At 42.7% G+C, this 17,817-nt stretch overlaps 1 protein-coding gene across 4 annotated transcripts in view; it reads left to right on the forward strand.

Moving 5' to 3' along the window:
* Positions 1-17,817, forward strand: part of AKAP13 (A kinase (PRKA) anchor protein 13) — a 360,775-nt gene that overhangs the window by 336,898 nt on the left and 6,060 nt on the right. For all 4 annotated transcript variants that reach the window (XM_011960761.1, XM_011960763.1, XM_011960762.1 and 1 more), the window contains 9 exons: positions 3,255-3,331; positions 4,225-4,406; positions 4,540-4,622; positions 7,561-7,755; positions 9,911-10,072; positions 10,508-10,578; positions 11,025-11,069; positions 14,827-14,877; positions 15,628-16,077. In XM_011960761.1, the coding sequence (XP_011816151.1) occupies positions 3,255-3,331; positions 4,225-4,406; positions 4,540-4,622; positions 7,561-7,755; positions 9,911-10,072; positions 10,508-10,578; positions 11,025-11,069; positions 14,827-14,877; positions 15,628-16,077 (1,316 nt within the window). The remainder of the gene's footprint in view (positions 1-3,254; positions 3,332-4,224; positions 4,407-4,539; positions 4,623-7,560; positions 7,756-9,910; positions 10,073-10,507; positions 10,579-11,024; positions 11,070-14,826; positions 14,878-15,627; positions 16,078-17,817) is intronic.

The raw sequence follows: 17,817 nt of genomic DNA on the forward strand, positions 1-17,817 counted from the left end.
TCGCAATCTTATATCAAAAATGGTTTGTGATGGCCTACAAAATCATACAAAATAGAGCAAGATGACAAAGAAATGATGCAGTCAGGGAAAAAGGAAAATAACATTTTAAAAAAACAAAGCAAAGCATAAGATTAGTGCACATATGCAAGCTGTCAAGGAAGGTGTATTCCCCTACAAAAGATGGACAGCCAGGTTGGAATTGGGGTCTATGGCAAAACTCACAAGGAGGGAGACACAATCAGCGACGGTTTCACAGAATCTGTGAGTTCAAAACACATCGCTTGTTCACAAGCGATGTTAGAGGAATTTGCAGCTCCAGACACCTAATAGAAAGTTAAGTTTAACCCACATCAGTTAGATTTATTATTATATTTTATGATATTCATATATCTTTAAAACAAAAGAAATCATCATAACGGATGCCCATTTTCCATTTGGTTTTAATTTTTACATTTTAAATGGTCAGCCGTGTCAAGTTAATGAAGCTGTGAGGCTTGTTTTTTAATTTATCTGTACATTTGATTTTGTTTGTTTGTTTTCATCAAACCTATACTCCATGGGTCTATGTGTTACACCAATAGCCTTGAGTTACACCCACCCCTTCACCCTGGCCTCAGTGAGCTGAGGACATTGAAGCAGGCTAGGCCAGTGCTATCAGCCTCACTAGTATAGAAAGAAGGTGGAGGAAATGTGTGCTGCTTTCATTTCTGAGGTGTAAGTGATGATGTAGGTAACTGCTATCGGAAATACCCATGCTTAGAACAAATAGTAAAGAAGTTCCAGCCAATCAGCTGGTTTCAACAATGAATAAAGCAGGACACCTTGGTTAGAAGTTGAAATGAAAATGAAGAGCCTTGGAAAGAGGTACCTGCTCTACAGTGTGTGTGCTGGAATGGAGGAGAAAGCAAGAGGAATAGCATTAGAGTCAAGTCTTGAAGGATGACAAGGAAGGTACCTGGTACGTAAGGAGAAAGTGCTCCCTGCACTAAGGAAGAGAAAGTGGAAGCATAGAGTTGAAAGGATGTGGCACGTCCAGGGAAGAGTGGACACCCGGGACTCTCAGAGAGCAGAGTGAATGATAGGGGAGTGACGGGAAACTAACCCAAAGAAATGGGAGGGGCCAGGTTGTAATGAGGTGCATTCTCCAGACTGAGGAGTTAACAGTTGATACTATTGATGAGGGAGGGGGGCAAAGAATGGGTTCAAAAAGGAGAACGGCAAGCAGGAAAGGGATACTACATGAGGTGGTTTTTCAGTATAACCACTAGGGGTAGTTTAGAGTGCAGCTGGAGTGAAGAGAGACTGGTGACAGATAAATCAAGAGACTGTGCAGTGCTTTGGGGAAGAGCTCATCTGGGTCTGCATTGTAACAGAAGGCATAAAAAAGAAGGGCAGGACGGGGCGCGGTGGCTCACGCCTGTAATCCCAGCACTCTGGGAAGCCGAGGCGGGCGGATCACAAGGTCAGGAGATCGAGACCATCCTGGCTAACGCGGTGAAACCCCGTCTCTATAAAAATACAAAAAATTAGCCGGGCGCGGTGACGGGCGCCTGTAGTCCCAGCTACTCGGGAGGCTGAGGCAGGAGAATGGCGTGAACCCGGAGGCGGAGCTTGCAGTGAGCCGAGATCGCGCCACTGCACTCCAGCCTGGGCAACAGAGCAAGACTCCATCTCAAAAAAAAAAAAAGAAGAAGGGCAGGAAAGATTCAGAGAAAGAAATCTCCTTTCCCACCCCAACTGGCTGTGTATTTCATTGTTCTGTGATAAACTCGAACTAAGGCTCCTTCCCTCCAGTCCTAATATTCTGTGATGTTCCAAGAGCCCTAGCTCTCTTTGAGACTTTTAAGCAGGCTGGCAGTTCAGAAATACCTGCCTTTTCTTGTAAAGGCCTGAATTTCCTAGAGCTGCTGCTGCCTGGAGCCAGCACTTTATTCTTTCCTTTACATAGCAATTTATTTATGTCCAAAATAAAAACGAGTAGATCCCAGCTGTTGGAATAAAGTTGTGGTCAAGCCAGTGGCAGAATGATAGGTTTTGCAGCCTAGAATGCCTCCTGTAGAGATAGGAGTTGGTGTTTAGTCATTTTCACCCCCAAGTGAATTCATGCCAAGAACAGCCAGTACTATGTTAGGTACTCTTTGAAAGGGGTGGGATTGTTTTTTTCTGATCCACTGACACTGATCATATAAACTTCAAGATTCAGTGAAGTTAAAATTTGTGTCTCACTTATTTGGGGGGAGGGAGAGGGTGCAGGCACCTGAATTATTTAAAAGTAAACTTAAAAAAAAAAAAAAACTTTTTCATAACTGATGGCAGTACACAGAAAATTGCAGTAGTTTAGCCTAAAAAAATTAGACCTCCCTAGGAATCAGATGTCCTTGCTTCTGTTTTCTTCATAGCTTTGCAGTGAATTCCACAGAAAAGGGATTCCAGTTGCAGCAAAGGTAGAAGAAAAGGTGGGGCATGGACTGCATAAGTCAGTTCCATCCTTTCCCAGGGAATCGTGAACTTCACTTTTCACAGTGAAGATGTTACATAGGGGCCAGCCTGCCAGCTCGATATAGACTCAACTCCAGAGACATCAAACCATCCTCAAGAGACTAGTGGAAAATGTTACTACCTACTCCTAGAGGATTAGTCAGAGCAAGAGTTTAAATTGACTATTGCACATGGAGCTGAGGAAAGAGCCCTATATTCACATGTAGCTGTGAGACTGGAAGGTGCCTGTGTGGCCACTCTGTTCTTTTGAGGGTATGGAAGACGGACGTCTTTTCGTTAGACTTAGATATTTCTATACTTCATCCTTGGGCAACATTGCTGTCTCCTGCCCCACACCTTTCCCATTACTGTAATCAGAAGTCAAAAAATATTGCAACCTGAGTATTTTTTGGAGTATCCTGCTCTATATTGCTGTTTAACATCTGTACAAGTCCAGCTTTTCAGCTTTATTCTTAAAAGTATTTTATTCTTAAAATCTTGTCTTATGGGATATGTCTTTCTAGGACTGAGTACTTAAACTTTTCCAAAACAAGGCTTTGGTGATAAATCCCATTTTAAAATGCTGCTAAAAATCTGGTGACCAGATGTGAATCCTGGAGAACTGTAAAACTGTTGCTTTGGAGGAGTGTGATCTCAGATCATAGTTTGCCCTTATGGGGGCATATGTATTGCACCTTCAATAAAAACCCTTCTGACTGTGGTAACTGTTAAGTACTCATTGTTCTATCTTCCCTTCTCCCATTTCCATTTTCCAGAGGTTCAAGCAGTTCTTCTCACTGACATTTTAGTTTTCCTTCAAGAAAAAGACCAGAAGTACATCTTTGCATCATTGGTAAGCTGAATTGTTATTTTTATAATAGTATTATAAGCATCTAGGTTAGTTATGGAATGTAAGCACTATATTATTGCTCTCCCCAGCCCTCTTAAAATTAAATGGCTCATGGCCGGGCGCAGTGGCTCAAGCCTGTAATCCCAGCACTTTGGGAGGCCGAGACGGGCGGATCACGAGGTCAGGAGATCGAGACCATCCTGGCTAACACGGTGAAACCCCTGTCTCTACTAAAAAATACAAAAAACTAGCCGGGCGAGGTGGCGGGCGCCTGTAGTCCCAGCTACTTGGGAGGCTGAGGCAGGAGAATGGCATAAACCCGGGAGGCGGAGCTTGCAGTGAGCTGAGATCCGGCCACTGCACTCCAGCCCAGGCGACAGAGCAAGACTCCGTCTCAAAAAAAAAAAAAAAAAAAAAAAATTAAATGGCTCAGGACAAATTCCTCTGAGTAATTTCCCACACGCCTTCACAATTTTCTGGCATCCCCTCTTCCCCAAAAATTATTATTCTGTTTCATCACAGTCTTCTTTTAGTGTCTTGGACATCTGACTATTTGACCTATGAAGAAACCTGTCACTTGGAGTATTTCTCACATGTGAGCCCATAAATGATGCTCATGTATAATATTGCTGACTGGATTCTTTGGGGAACCTGGAAAGATTCATCATGTAGAAAACATGACTGGAACCTTTAGAGCCATAAATTACTATTTCCCTTTTGAAAATCTTTGTTAAAATCTGAATGAAATGAGATATTTCTCTTTATCCTAAAGCAGCCATTGTTTTTCAAACTGTGTGCTTTTTTAACAGCATCTAGTCTTACCTTAGATTTAAGCTGTCCTTAAGAGTTAGAATATTGTATATGTATCTTTTATTTGCCCTCTTCCCTTTTTCCAGGACCAGAAATCAACAGTGATCTCTTTAAAGAAACTGATTGTGAGAGAAGTGGCACACGAGGAGAAAGGTTTATTCCTGATCAGCATGGGGATGAAAGATCCAGAGATGGTAGAAGTCCATGCGAGCTCCAAAGAGGAACGAAACAGCTGGATTCAGATCATTCAGGACACAATCAACACCCTGTAAGTTAACCACCAGGCCCCACCCTTCCCAGCCCTCCTGATATCTCTGTATGATTTCATAATAGGCTGGACTGTGACTAGAGTAATCGACATCTTAGGAACTTTTTGTTCTATCTTGTTTGGGTTGTATTAGGAACAGAGATGAAGATGAAGGAATTCCTAGTGAGAATGAGGAAGAAAAGAAAATGTTGGATACCAAAGCCCGAGAATTAAAAGGTGAGGCATTGGGAGCGGTCTGAGCCCCTTGTCTGGAATGTCTGCAGTTGCAGAAGACTGCTGGTGGATTTTAGAGGTACGGGTTTGCCCTTAGTTCTAAAGCTGCCCCAGAAGGCACTTGAAAGCAGCGAAATGAATAGCTGTTAACAAAAGAGAAACCAAGTCCAGGCTGACATGGGTCCTGGTGAAGAATGACTGTAAGGATGTGTCCAATACTGGATCAAGAGAATATTGATTCTCTGGACTCAGGATCAGTGTTCTCAAACCTCATGACATTCTCTGTACTTTGTCACAGATGAATTTGCCAAAATTTGTAGTCACATTTAAAATTAAAACAAGGAGAGAATTTGGGGAAAAGAGTTCTCCAGTTAATCTGATTTAATCCTCCCACCAGTCCCTAGCGTTATCACTTATCTGCATGTTCACAAATGAGTTGCGAGGTGAAGTTTTGGGAGAAGGGTATGTATGGATCTATGTTTGACCCCTGTTTATTGAGTGCTGACTGTTTTGTGTAGTCTTGTCAGTGTCCCTACAACACAGGCATTCTAATCCCCGTTGTGCAGATGAGACAGTCGAGTCCCACAAAGGACAAGCTACGCAGGGTTACACGTGTAATTAATGATTAAGCCAGAATTCTGTTCCCTGTCTTAGCAAAGCCTGGTGCTCTCTTCTCTTTGCCAGTGGCTTATCGAATGTTTCTAAGTAAAGACTATGCTTTGGGTCGAAATAAGGCTTAGAGTTAAATAAATGTAAGCATCTGAGGAGTTTGGTTAGGTCTTAAAGCCATACAAATGAAAGCATTGAGTCTCACTGAGGGGAAAATTAAAAATATGGACAGATTTAGACCAGAGTCAGAGTTACAGCAGATTTATTGGCCCATGATTAGGATGACAAGGATAAAAATCTTCCTTCTTTAAATTTTGTTAAGTACCTGGCTAGGCATACTGCTAGGTACAACAGATGCAAAGATTCCTTAAAAAGAGCCCTTTCCCTTGAGAAGCTCACACCCTAGCAGGGGAGACATACCTCAATGATGGGCCACACAGTGATTTATTAGACCACAGATACAATTAACACATGTGGGATTTGCTCGTCCTGCCTCTAGTAAGTCTCACAGAGAAGCTGGTGCATGAGCTACATCTGAAAAAAATTATCTCAGCACACAAGAGTAGTTATGTGCAAAGGTGAAAAAGGACTTGACATAACTACCAAGGAATGACAGGTTTGGTGTGTCTGGAGGGTCAGGGCTAAGGGATGGGAGCTTAAGCTGGAAAAGCACCAGGTATTAAAAAGGCAACAAGGGACTGATGTAATTTTTAAAAAAAGAAGAAAAAAAAGATTTTTTTTTTTAAACATGTTGAAGCTAGTTAGGAGAGTTGCTTGAGGGAATGGGAAGCCACTGGGAGTAGAAAGACCATTTGGAAGACTGTTAGGATGGGTTAAGTGAGAATGAGCTGGAGAGGGAACAGATGTGAGTAGGAAATAAGGTCATTAAAATCTGGTCATTTTGCCAGGCTTGGTGGCTCACGCCTGTAATCCCAGCACTTTGGGAGGCCACGGTGGGCAGATCACAAGGGTCAGGAGTTAGAGACCAGCCTGACCAACGTGGCAAAACCCCATCTCTACTAAAAATACAAAACTTAGCCGGACGTGGTGGCGTGTGCCTGTAATCCCAGCTACTTTGGGAGGCTGAGGCAGGAGAATCGCTTGAACCCGGGTGGCAGAGGTTTCAGTGAGCCGAGATAGTGCCGCTGCACTCCCTGGGTGACTGAGCGAGACTCTCAAAAAAAAAAAAAAGTCTGGTCAGTTGGTGGTGGGACAGAGTGAGGAGACAGAATCTCTCACAGGTTTCCAAATCAGGTGACCTGGAAGATGAAGAGTTGTTGACTGAGAAAGAGATTCCACACTAAAGGGAGGAGGCGATGGGCTGGAGAAAAGATTGGTTTCTCACATGCTGAGAACAAAGCATCTCAGTAGAGGTGGCCACTTGGGCCCCATGATCTGCTGCTAAGAAAGGGAGGACTTTTGATTTTTTTTTTTTTTTAATGAATTATCAGCATATAGAAGGTGATTGAAGCCATGGGGATGAATGAGATCCTCAAGAGAAAAGTGGGTAAGGTAAAGAAGACAACTCAGACCAGGTGCAGTGGCTCACACCTGTAATCACAGCACTTTAGGAGGCCAAGGCAGGCAGATCACCTGAGGTTGGGAGTTCGAGACCAACCTGGCCAACATGGTGAAACCCCATCTGTACTAAAAATACAAAATTAGCCAGGGGTGATGGCACATGCCTGTAACGCTTGAACCCAGGAGATGGAGGTTGCAGTGAGCCGAGAGTATGCGATTACACTCCAATCTGGGCAACAAGAGCGAAACTCTGTCTCAAAAAAAAAAAGAAGAAGAAGAAGACAGCTCTCAGGATGGAACTGAGACAGCAGCCAGAAGCCCAGATAAGAGATTCCATTGCAGATGGCAGATCAGTAATGTGTCCTGAGAAAGAATGGTAGAAAGAGAACCGGTGTCCTAAAAGTTAAAGAAGGAAACATGTTTTAAAGGAGGAAGTAATCATCAGTGCTGAAAAAAACAACCTAAAAGACCTCATTGGATTCAATCATGAAGTTGAGCTGGGAAACCAGTTGCAGAGTGAACAGAAGCTAGAGAGTAGTGGGCTGAGAAGTAAACGGGACAAGGGAGTGGAAGCAAAGTGCAGACTTGTTATGTCACAATTTCCATGGTTCGCCACAAAGATCCAGAATGGTTTTCCAGATAGAAATCACAGAACAGAAACAATATTGCTATCATGATGAAAGGGCAGTGGTTGGGGAGGGTGTCCTGTCTTGTCCCTTTCCATAAATTACCACAAGGTGGTGCTCATGTCTTAGTCATCTAGTAATACTAAACACCAATCAAATCACAGATCATTTTCTCCATCCTGCAGAACAACTTCAACAGAAGGACCAACAAATCCTACTCTTGTTGGAAGAGAAGGAGATGATTTTCCGGGACATGGCCGAGTGCAGCACCCCCCTCCCAGAGGATTGCTCCCCGACACATAGCCCTAGAGTTCTCTTCCGCTCCAACACAGAAGAGGCTCTCAAAGGAGGACCTTTAATGAAAAGTGCAATAAATGAGGGTAATTAACATTCAGCATTGCCTCCCTTCATCTCCTTCCAGAGTGGTTTACACTCTAATATTATCTGCCAGTTTTTACTTTTTTACGTTAAAATAAAGCCGCACAAATGCAGAAAACAATACTTCACTATAGTAAATTACTTCAAAACAAATTACACAAAACAAATACTTCACTATAGTAAATTATCAGGTGAATATCCTTTTAACCACTACCCACATCAAGAAATTAAATGTGGCCAGACACCCTGAAGCCCCTTCGTCCACATGCCTTGTCCCCATCTTACTTCCCTCCCTCCAAAAGGAGCAGTTATTCTGACTTTTTTTTAAATTAATCACTTAGGCTTTTTTTTTTTTTTTTTCTTTTTGGCAGGATCTTGCTGCTCTGTTTCCCAGGCTGGAGTGCAGTGGTGCGATCTCGCCTCACTGCAGCCTCCCTGTCCTGGGTTCAAGTGATTCTCCTGCCTCAGCCTCCCAAGTAGCTGGGACTACAGGTGTGCACCACCACACCCAGCTAATTTTTGTATTTTTCATAGAGACAGGGTTTCACCATGTTGGCCAAGCTGGTCTGAAACTCTTGACCTCAAGTGATCCATCCACCCACCTTGGCCTCTCAAAGAACTGATATTATAGTCGTGAGCCACCGTGCCCGGCCATTAATCACTTACCTACATATCTTTATGACTTAAGTGCCTACTCCTAAACATTATAGTTTAGTTTGCTTATGTTTTTTTGATATGCATCTTAAAATTCTTAATTTACAGTTCCCCTCACCATCTTTTTTTTTTCCCCATATAATTTATCTTTGAACAATATGAGCTTTTTGACTTAGAGAGTTTCCCACAGTTTGGATTTTAGTCATACAGTTCTGTCCTCTGTTTCCTTCAGATTTGCAGCTGGATTCTCAGAGGCTTAATTAATCACTCAGACTTGATCTCTTTGGTAAATTGTGCCCTCATAGTGTGTTCTTTCATTGAGAGGGCATAAATTTAGTTGTCCCTTTTTTTGTGACATATAAGAAAAGATAAAAGGATAAATGCTTGATTATTTTTCCCCTCTATTTACCAGTTTTTAAGACCATGAACATCTTCTGAAAGTGACCCATAGTTTTTATTATGGACTCATAAATCGAAACATGTTTGATGGGGCCTGGCGCAGTGGCTCATTTTTATAATCCCAGCATTTTGGGAAGCCGAGGCGGGTGGTCAGGAGTTCAAGACCAGCCTGGCCCACATGGTGAAACCCCATCTCTACTAAAAATAGAAAAATTAGCTGGGTGTGATGACATGTGCCTGTAGTCCCAGCTCCTCAGGAGGCTGAGGCAAGAATGTGTTTTGCTCACTTACTTTATGGACATGTCTTTCTGATGTGCTTTTATTATCTATAGAGAAGTTAGACCCTGTGTTTTCCCCACCATCACTCCCTGTTTTAACTTTATATGGGATTTGACTTCAATATTTTCTATTGCTCATTTTTATGTGAAATTAGTGTCTTAAGTTTACAGGTTCAGATAACTTTTCTCACACCATAGGACTCATCTATCATTTTTGTGTAGGTTTTCTTTTTTAACATGGTTTGTCTTATCAGATTTCCTGCTATTGATTCCCTCCCTTATTCCACCTGGCCCTTCTTTTTCTTTATCTCTTTTTCTCCTGTTTAACTTTTATTCCATTTTCCCCACTTTCTTCTTTCTGTGAGCCATACCCTAGAAAAGAACCCTAGTGGGCCAGAGTTGAGATGCAAATTCTTAGACTACTCTAGCCCCTTGAACTCACTCCATATTGGCGAAGCCAGAAACCCTGACTGTTTTACTTGCTGTTCTCAAATCAGTCCATCTTACTTTCCAGGGAATATGTTCTGGCTGCTTTGGATATGATTCCAGAAGCTATGTAACTTCTAGTAAATTACTCTGCCTTCCCTGTACACTTTCAAATTTCCTAGCCTCTTGTGTATAAAGTGGAAGGTCTCATCTCTAAATTTCTAGTAGAGTCCAACCAAAACACATACCCTGAGCTGAGACTCTTCTCTGAGCAAAGGAACTCACCCAGTCACTCTGGAAATTTCCAGTCATGCTTTTTGTACGTATCATGTATACTGTGAACTTGTTTTCTCCTCATTGAAAGGTAAGATGTCAGCTTTGCATGTTTCCTTTATTCCAGTGGAGATCCTTCAGGGCTTGGTGAGTGGAAGTCTGGGAGGCACACTTGGGCCAACTGTCAGCAGCCCCATTGAGCAAGAAGGTGCGGTCAGTCCTGTTTCCCTGCCCCGGAGAGCAGAAACCTTTGGAGGATTTGACAGCCATCAGATGAACGCTTCAAAAGGTAAATGATGTGAAGTCATGAGCTTTTATAGGCAATCCTTGACTGTCCCACACAACTCAAAATGACTTGTACTTTAGTAGCTACATTGTACTTTAGTAGCTACATCTCCGCTCCCATTCAATCAGTAAATTTCTTAGTGAGATCTTAAGACACTCAAGAGCCTGCCAGTCAGACTCATATTCATTTTGAGTAACAAAAAAGATTTTCCTAAGATACCAGCTAAAAGAGTAATAATACATGTTCCTGCTTCCAGCTCTTCTGCATCCATAAAATTATTAGTAATCACTTAGCTGCCACCAAGCTGCTCCCCCTTTTTGGGGGCATCAGTAGGATTCAGAAATACTACGTCCCCAAGATACCTATATGATATTCTTTCCTTCGCTAATCTGTTTCACAACTTTAAAATTAAAAAAAACAAACCTATTTTTTGTTTAGGAGGCGAGAAGGAAGAGGGAGATGATGGCCAAGATCTTAGGAGAACGGAATCAGATAGTGGCCTAAAAAAGGTATTTCTCTTTAAAATACACTATGAACCTCCTTGGCACTTTCATCTGAATTCATAACCTTTGAAATTATTTCACTTTGATGTTGTTTTGGATGCCTGAACTGCTGCTTTTAATAAAATTATTTTCAGGGAAAATCACATTTTTAAAACAAACAGTACAGTTAAGAGTTTCACATTATTGGCTGGTGGCCTCACTGGCTTAGGGTGGTGTGTTTACATTCATAACTCTACCATGGTCCTGGTAGGACCAGTTTCATTAGGTTTGTTTCAGGTGCTCCACACCGACCTGACCTCCTTACAAGGTTCAACCTTAAACCTTCAGTACCTTAGTGAGAGGCTGTGGTAGGAAAGAAAGAAAATGGAAAGCTACAGCCTAACAGAAACACACTGAATGTCATTTTTGCATCAAGATCTTCATTTTTTATATATATGGTTTTTGTTTCATAGGGTGGAAACGCTAACCTGGTATTTATGCTTAAAAGAAACAGTGAGGTAAGGACATTATGAGCTATTTAAGAAAATATGTGTTTGTTACCATTGTCAAGTTAGGAATATTCTTTGTTCCTTTTTTTTCTTTTTGCTGTTACAAAGAGGCTAACTGCTGGCTATCATCTGTACATGGAAATAATACAGTTGTCAGGTTCCTTGACCTTTCCCCTTTTTTTGGTCCTAGGGGCACCGTCTTGGAATTTTGCCACTTAGAGAATTGCCTGCTAAGATGGCCTTTGATTTTCTGTCCTTAAGGAAGCCTTTTGCTGCCTTTTTTTTTCTTTTTTTTTTTTTTGAGATGGGGTCTCACTCTCCCTGTATCACCCAGCTCACTGCAACCTCTACCTCCCAGGCTCAGGCAATCCTCCAGAGTAGCTGGGACTACAGGCTTGTGTGCCACCATGCCCGGCTAACTTTTGTATTTTTTGTAGAGACAGGGTTTTGCCATGTTGCCCAGGCTGGTCTCAAACTCCTGGACACAAGCAATCCACCTGTCTCAGCCTTCCAAGGTGCTGGGATGACAGACATGAGCCACCTTACCCAGCACTTCTTGCTTTTAATCAGCTTTCTCTAAGTAGGGCCTGCGAAACCCCCATGGTGGTTTCCTTTGGTCTAAGCACACTGAGTAGAATTCATAGCAGCCTTTTCTATCACAAGCCTGATACCAAGAGCCACAGGTCTGGAACATGGGCATTTAACTTGTAATTTGACACAGTAATTTCTTATCCTTCAAGTACTCAAGTTATATCATCATCTTCTTTTTTTTTTTGGAGACGGATCTTGCTCTGTTGTCCAGGCTGGAGTACAATGGTGCAATCTCGACTCACTGCAACCTCCATCTCCCGGATTCAAACGATTCCCCTGCCTCGGCCTCCCAAGTAGCTGGGATTACAGGCATACACCACCACACCTAATTTTTTGTATTTTTAGTAGAGACGAGGTTTCATCATGTTGGCCGGGCTGATCTTGAACTCCTGACCTCAGGCAGTCTGCCCACCTGGGCCTCCCAAAGTGCTGGGATTACAGGCCTGAGCCACCACGCCCAGCCATATCTTCTCTGAGTATTGCTTTAGACTTAATATGTGTCTTATCTGTGAAGCAGCCTTGGTGTCCTTCTGGAAGGATGCCCATCCCCCGCACTCCCCCGACTCCTTGTTGTGACATAATCTTCAAATTACTGCCATCTCCAAAATTAATTCTGAGTATTTGACTTTGTAAGCAGACTAGAAGCAGATACATGATAGTTGCTTTTTAGAGTATACTTCTCAAGCATTTTGATTGTGTTTCTTCTTTTTCTTGTGCTTGCTTTTAACGTATATTAAGTCTCCAAGGAACTTTATTTTGAAATTTTAAGGGGAATCTTTCCATTTTCCCCCTAAAATACAGAAGGATATTGTTTTATATTTGTTGCCACAGAAGTCTAAATACAGTGGAGTCCTGAAGGAATCCTTCAGTGTACTTATCTTTAAATGACAAACTTGAGCTTATGGAAGCCACTTGCTCTCTGGATCTGCTGCTTGAAAATTAGCTCACTGCAGCCTCCGCCTCCCAGGTTCAAGCAGTTCTCCTGCCTCGGCCTCCAGAGTAGCTGGGACTACAGACCCGCACTACCGCACCAGGCTGATTTTTTTTGTAGTTTTAGTAGAGAAGAGGTTTCACCATGTTGCCCAGGCTGATCTTGAACTCCTGACCTCAGTTCATCTGCCCGCCTCAGCCTCCCAAAGTGCTGGGGTTACAGGCATGAGTCATTGCTCCTGGCCTTGATTTTGCTTTATGGCAAAATTTCCCCCCTATATTTAGTTAGAAGAATCAGGGTAAGAAATAGTAGAAGACCCATTTGTTTTTCAGACATTCCAGTATGGATTAGACACTATAAATGCTTAGCTAGAGTCGGCAGATTCTTCAGTTACTTCTGTCTGCTTATTAAGAATAAAATAAGGGGGGCCAGTCTCGGTGGCTCACTCCTGTAGTCCCAATACTTTGGGAGACCGAGGCGGGTGGATCACTTGAGGTCAGGAGTTCAAGACTAGCCTGGCTAACATGGTGAAACCCTGTCTCTACTAAAAATACAAAAAATTAGCCAGGCATGGTGATGGGCGCCTGTAATCCCAGCTACTCAGGAGGCTGAGGCAGAAGAATCACTTGAACCTGGGAGGCGGAGGTTGCAGTGGGCCAAGATTGCACCACTGCACTCCTGCCTGGACAAGAGTGAAACTCCGTCTCTGTCTCAAAAAATAAAAATTAAAAAAAAGGGGTAAAAAGTTTTGTCAGAAGAGCTAAGCCTGGTAATTAAGATTTTTGTGTTTTGTTTTTAAATGACTTAAGTATTGTAAAAGGAATACATGTTCATGGTAGATAAGTAACATAAGTTACTTAATAATAAACATCCCACCACTGGAAAATAGCTACTGTTAAATGTTTGGTATTTATATTTCCAGCCTTCTACATAACATATCCGAGTTGTATATGTATGAATAGTATAAAAAGTTTTACATAATTTGTATCAATACTTCCTAGAGCTTCATATCTTGCTTTTTTTCCTCTTAATAATGCATTAAAAGCATTTCCCCAAGGCATATTTTTACAAAGCATGCTGTTGAACAGCTTCATATTATTGTGTACCATAATTTTGTTTATCCTTCTGATAGTCAACTGTTTTTCTACGTTTTGCTTTTAAAGCAGTGAGCTAAGAACATCTTTGTACATACATTGTTTTTTGCACAGCTCTCTGATTATTTCCCAGATATGCCAAAATGCTATCGAACGAAGGTTTTGCAGTGCTTGGCACTACCCATTAGACATACAAGTGCCCATTTTCATCTTTTACCAACATTGAGTATTATCATTCTTACAAACTGTTTGTTTGTTTGATAATTTTGCATTTATTTGATTTCAAATAAGATTGAGTCATTTTTAATATGACATATAAATGCTATTGGCCATTTATATTTCTTCTGTAAATTACTGGTTTGTGTTCCTGGCCTATTTTTCTATTAGGGCATTTTTTTTGTCATAATATTCTATGAGAGTCTTTTTTAAATCAAAGATTTTTCCATTTGAATTTCTATTAGTTCTTTGCCTTTTAATTTTAATTTTACATTTTTACATAGAAATTTTTGAAAAAATCATGTGGTGTCTTCTATTACTTCTGTGTTTGCAAAGCCTTCCCTGTTTCAAGATTAGAAAACCTTCTAGTTCCTTCCAGCTCTTTTTTTTTATTTTTGAAATAGGATCTCGCTGTCTTGCCCTGGCTGGACATAAATATGGTTTATTTTTTACCTTTGACATTTTCAGATATTTGAACCTTTTTTTTTTAAATGTGAGCTAAGGTCTCAACTCAGTTTTTTTCAGAAATATAGCCAATTTTATCAGAATAATTAATTGAATATTCTTTTCTTTCCATTGATTTGAAATGCTACTTAATGCTAAATTGTTATGGAAAGTGTCTGAAATTTCTGTTCTGTTGCACTGATGTATGCTGTTTTTATTCTAGTCATTTTAAGTATTGGAAGCTTTCTAATACATTTTAACTTGTGCTGATACTCCTGCTACACACAGGTCACTTTGGTCTTCTTTTGTTTTTCTTGGCTGCTGATGCTCACTTATTTTCTTTGGTGCTTTCAATTTGAAAATATTTCATAAAGATAAAAGCATTTAGTTGTATCTTAAAGAAGCCATCTTATCAGGTAAACATTAGTGTGATGGATTCTGAGATACATAAAGCCCTGAAACAAATGTTTCCATTTTGTTCCTTTGGCAGCAGGTTGTCCAGAGCATTGTTCATCTCCACGAGCTCCTCAGCACTCTGCAGGTGCGTGCCTTCATCTTCCGTCCCTGCGTTTATTTGTCTAAAGAACAGCAGCTTGGGGCTGTTGTTGACTTGGATCTTTGAGGTTTGTAGGCTGTTTATGGGTAAATGGGGCCCTCAGTCTAGGGAAGACTGGCTCTTGTAGTGAGAAAGTTACAGAATGCAGTGGGTAGAGTATCATCAACCTTCCAGGACTAGAATTAGTGAAGAGCTGGTGTGCTGTAGGCGTGGCTTGATAACCATGCTACAAATCACATAGCGTGCTAACATGCACTTGGGAGATTATTTCACTTTAGAAAGCCTTAAGTATGATTATAAGTTTCTGTATCCCATATCTCTGTACATTTGAATAGAGTGGCCTTCCTAATACAGCTTCTGTTTCGGACTTCCCAGGAACATCCTCAAATTCTGCTCACTTCCTTTCTTGAAGATTTGCCCTATCTCATTCGTTTCTCCCACTTCACACACACACACACACACACACACACACAACCCCAGGTAATACCAGTGACTGCAAACAGCATGTGACCAGATTTGACAAAAAGCCTGTGAGTTCCTGCACCTTTGAGGTTCTTGTGTGATAAATGCCTGCAATTATCCTGGAGCATTTTTATTAGATGGGCTTGAAAAATGAGGGGAGAGTTCTAGTCCATCATAGTGCCTGGTGCCCCCTGCTGTGGGGTCAGGAGAGATCCAGAAGTTGGCTGTCATCCTGGCCAGAGTTGCAGGGCTCTCCTCTGTGTGCCTCCTCAGGGTGTGGTGCTGCAGCAGGACAGCTACATTGAGGACCAGAAACTGGTGCTGAGCGAGAGGGCGCTCACTCGCAGCTTATCCCGTCCGTGCTCCCTCATCGAGCAGGAGAAGCAACGCAGCCTGGAGAAGCAGCGCCAGGACCTGGCCAACCTGCAGAAGCAGCAGGCCCAGTATCTCGAGGAGAAGCGCAGGCGTGAGCGCGAGTGGGAAGCTCGTGAGAGGGAGCTGCGGGAACGGGAGGCCCTCCTGGCCCAGCGCGAGGAGAAGGTGCAGCAGGGGCAGCAGGACCTGGAAAAGGAGCGGGAGGAGCTCCAGCAGAAGAAGGGCACATACCAATATGACCTGGAGCGACTGCGTGCTGCCCAGAAACAGCTTGAGAGGGAACAGGAGCAGCTGCGCCGAGAGGCAGAGCGGCTCAGCCAGAGGCAGACAGAACGGGACCTGTGTCAGGTAATGGGACTCCCTGACAAGAGCAACCTAACGATGATATGAATTAAGAACCCCTGTGTACTAAGCACAGTAAGAAAGTGAGCAGAAATACAGAGCCTGTTTTTGGCCAGATGCAGTGGCTCATGCCTGTGATCCCAGCACTTTAGGACGCTGAGGTGAGAAGGTAGCTTGACCAGCCTGAGCAACAGAGGGAGACTGTCTCTACCAAAAAAAAAAATGTTTTTAAGAATCTTTGTAGCTGGACACAGTGGCTCACGCCTGTAATCCCAGCACCTTCGGAGGCCGAGGCAGGCGGATCTGTTGAGGTCAGGAGTTTGAGACCAACCTGGTCAACATGGCGAAACTGCATCTCTACTAAAAATACAAAAATTAGCCGGGTGTGGTGGCAGGCACCTATAATCACAGCTACTTGGGAGTCTCAGGCATGAGAATCGGCTTGAACCTGGGAGGTGGGGACTGCAGTCAGCCGAGATCTCGCCAGTGCACTCCAGCCTGAGCAACTCCGTCTCAAAAAAACACAAAAAAACAAAAAGAATCTTTGTTTTACCCTGAAGGAGAGGTAGAGGGAGAAAGTATTTTTCTGCTTTTTGCATCTCTAGGAGACTAAAGAAGAGAATGGAAGTGCTGGGGCATTTTGGTCAGGGCAGTAATGGATACTTAGAGTTGGCAACAGCTAGAGGAGCCTCCGTGTATCTGAGAAAATGGCTGTCAGCCATCCAGGATTTTAGGAGCAACCCCACTGCTCTGTGTCACATCAGAAGTCAGGCATGGCCCTGACCTGAAGGAACTTGTAGCTTAATGGGGAAGCACAGCAAGAATAAAAGAGCCCCCAGAACATGTGGTGTCTGTGGTCTTGAGACAGCAGGAAATGGCTCTCAGGCCAGAGTTGCTGGAAGAACCCATGTGGCAGGATGGTGGGAGGCAGTTACAGAGGGAAACGCCCATCCCAGCAACTAGGGGAGGCGGCCACTCCTCTTGTGAACAGATGATATTCTTGCTTGGGGGTGTTGAGACAGCTGCACTCTGCATAGTTCCTGATTTGCCTCTCTACTGCTGATGAAACCTTTCTTTCTCTATAGCTGCTGCTTATGTTGGAAAGCTTTTGGTAATTCAGCATACTCACTCCTGAGCTTATTTCAGTGATACTGCTTGGTTATTCCAAAACATGGATGCTTGTGGCAGATGGAGAGCCTGGGTGTACACAGATCTGCCTGTGTTTTGAAATGCATATCATGTTGCTGTTTGTTGATTGACCTTGGACCATGAAAGAAAATTATACTGACATCTTCCAGAGTAGGGGGCAGTTGTAGCTTTCAGCAGATGTTGCCAAATATATTGGGCAGGGGGGAGCAGCAAATGCTGTGTGTTGCTTTTTATGACATGAGGGATTCCACCCCATCTCAATACAGTCATCAGTGCTTTGACAAAGGAGGGTTCCCAGGCAGCCAAGAGAACCCAGATTAGATGATCCTCTTTATCTCTGGTTTAACCTTTGACTAGGATTCTTGGTGTAAGCTCAGCTTTTCCACTTACCCTCTAACCTGAACAGGTGTCCGTAATCTCTTTGCCCTAAAATACTTATCTGCATCCCTGTGCAGAGCAGTCTTAAGCAGCTCTCCTTCTTTCTTCAGGAAATGGGAATTCTTTTCTAAATCACCCCATCAAAGGTACTGTCGGTTTTTTATGACGCCAGTGTTTGCGTATGTAGTAAAAGTATTAACAGTATTGAAGGCGGTATTT

This window comes from Colobus angolensis, unplaced genomic scaffold, assembly GCF_000951035.1.
Source record: "Colobus angolensis palliatus isolate OR3802 unplaced genomic scaffold, Cang.pa_1.0 Scaffold522, whole genome shotgun sequence".
Lineage (NCBI taxonomy): Eukaryota > Metazoa > Chordata > Mammalia > Primates > Cercopithecidae > Colobus > Colobus angolensis.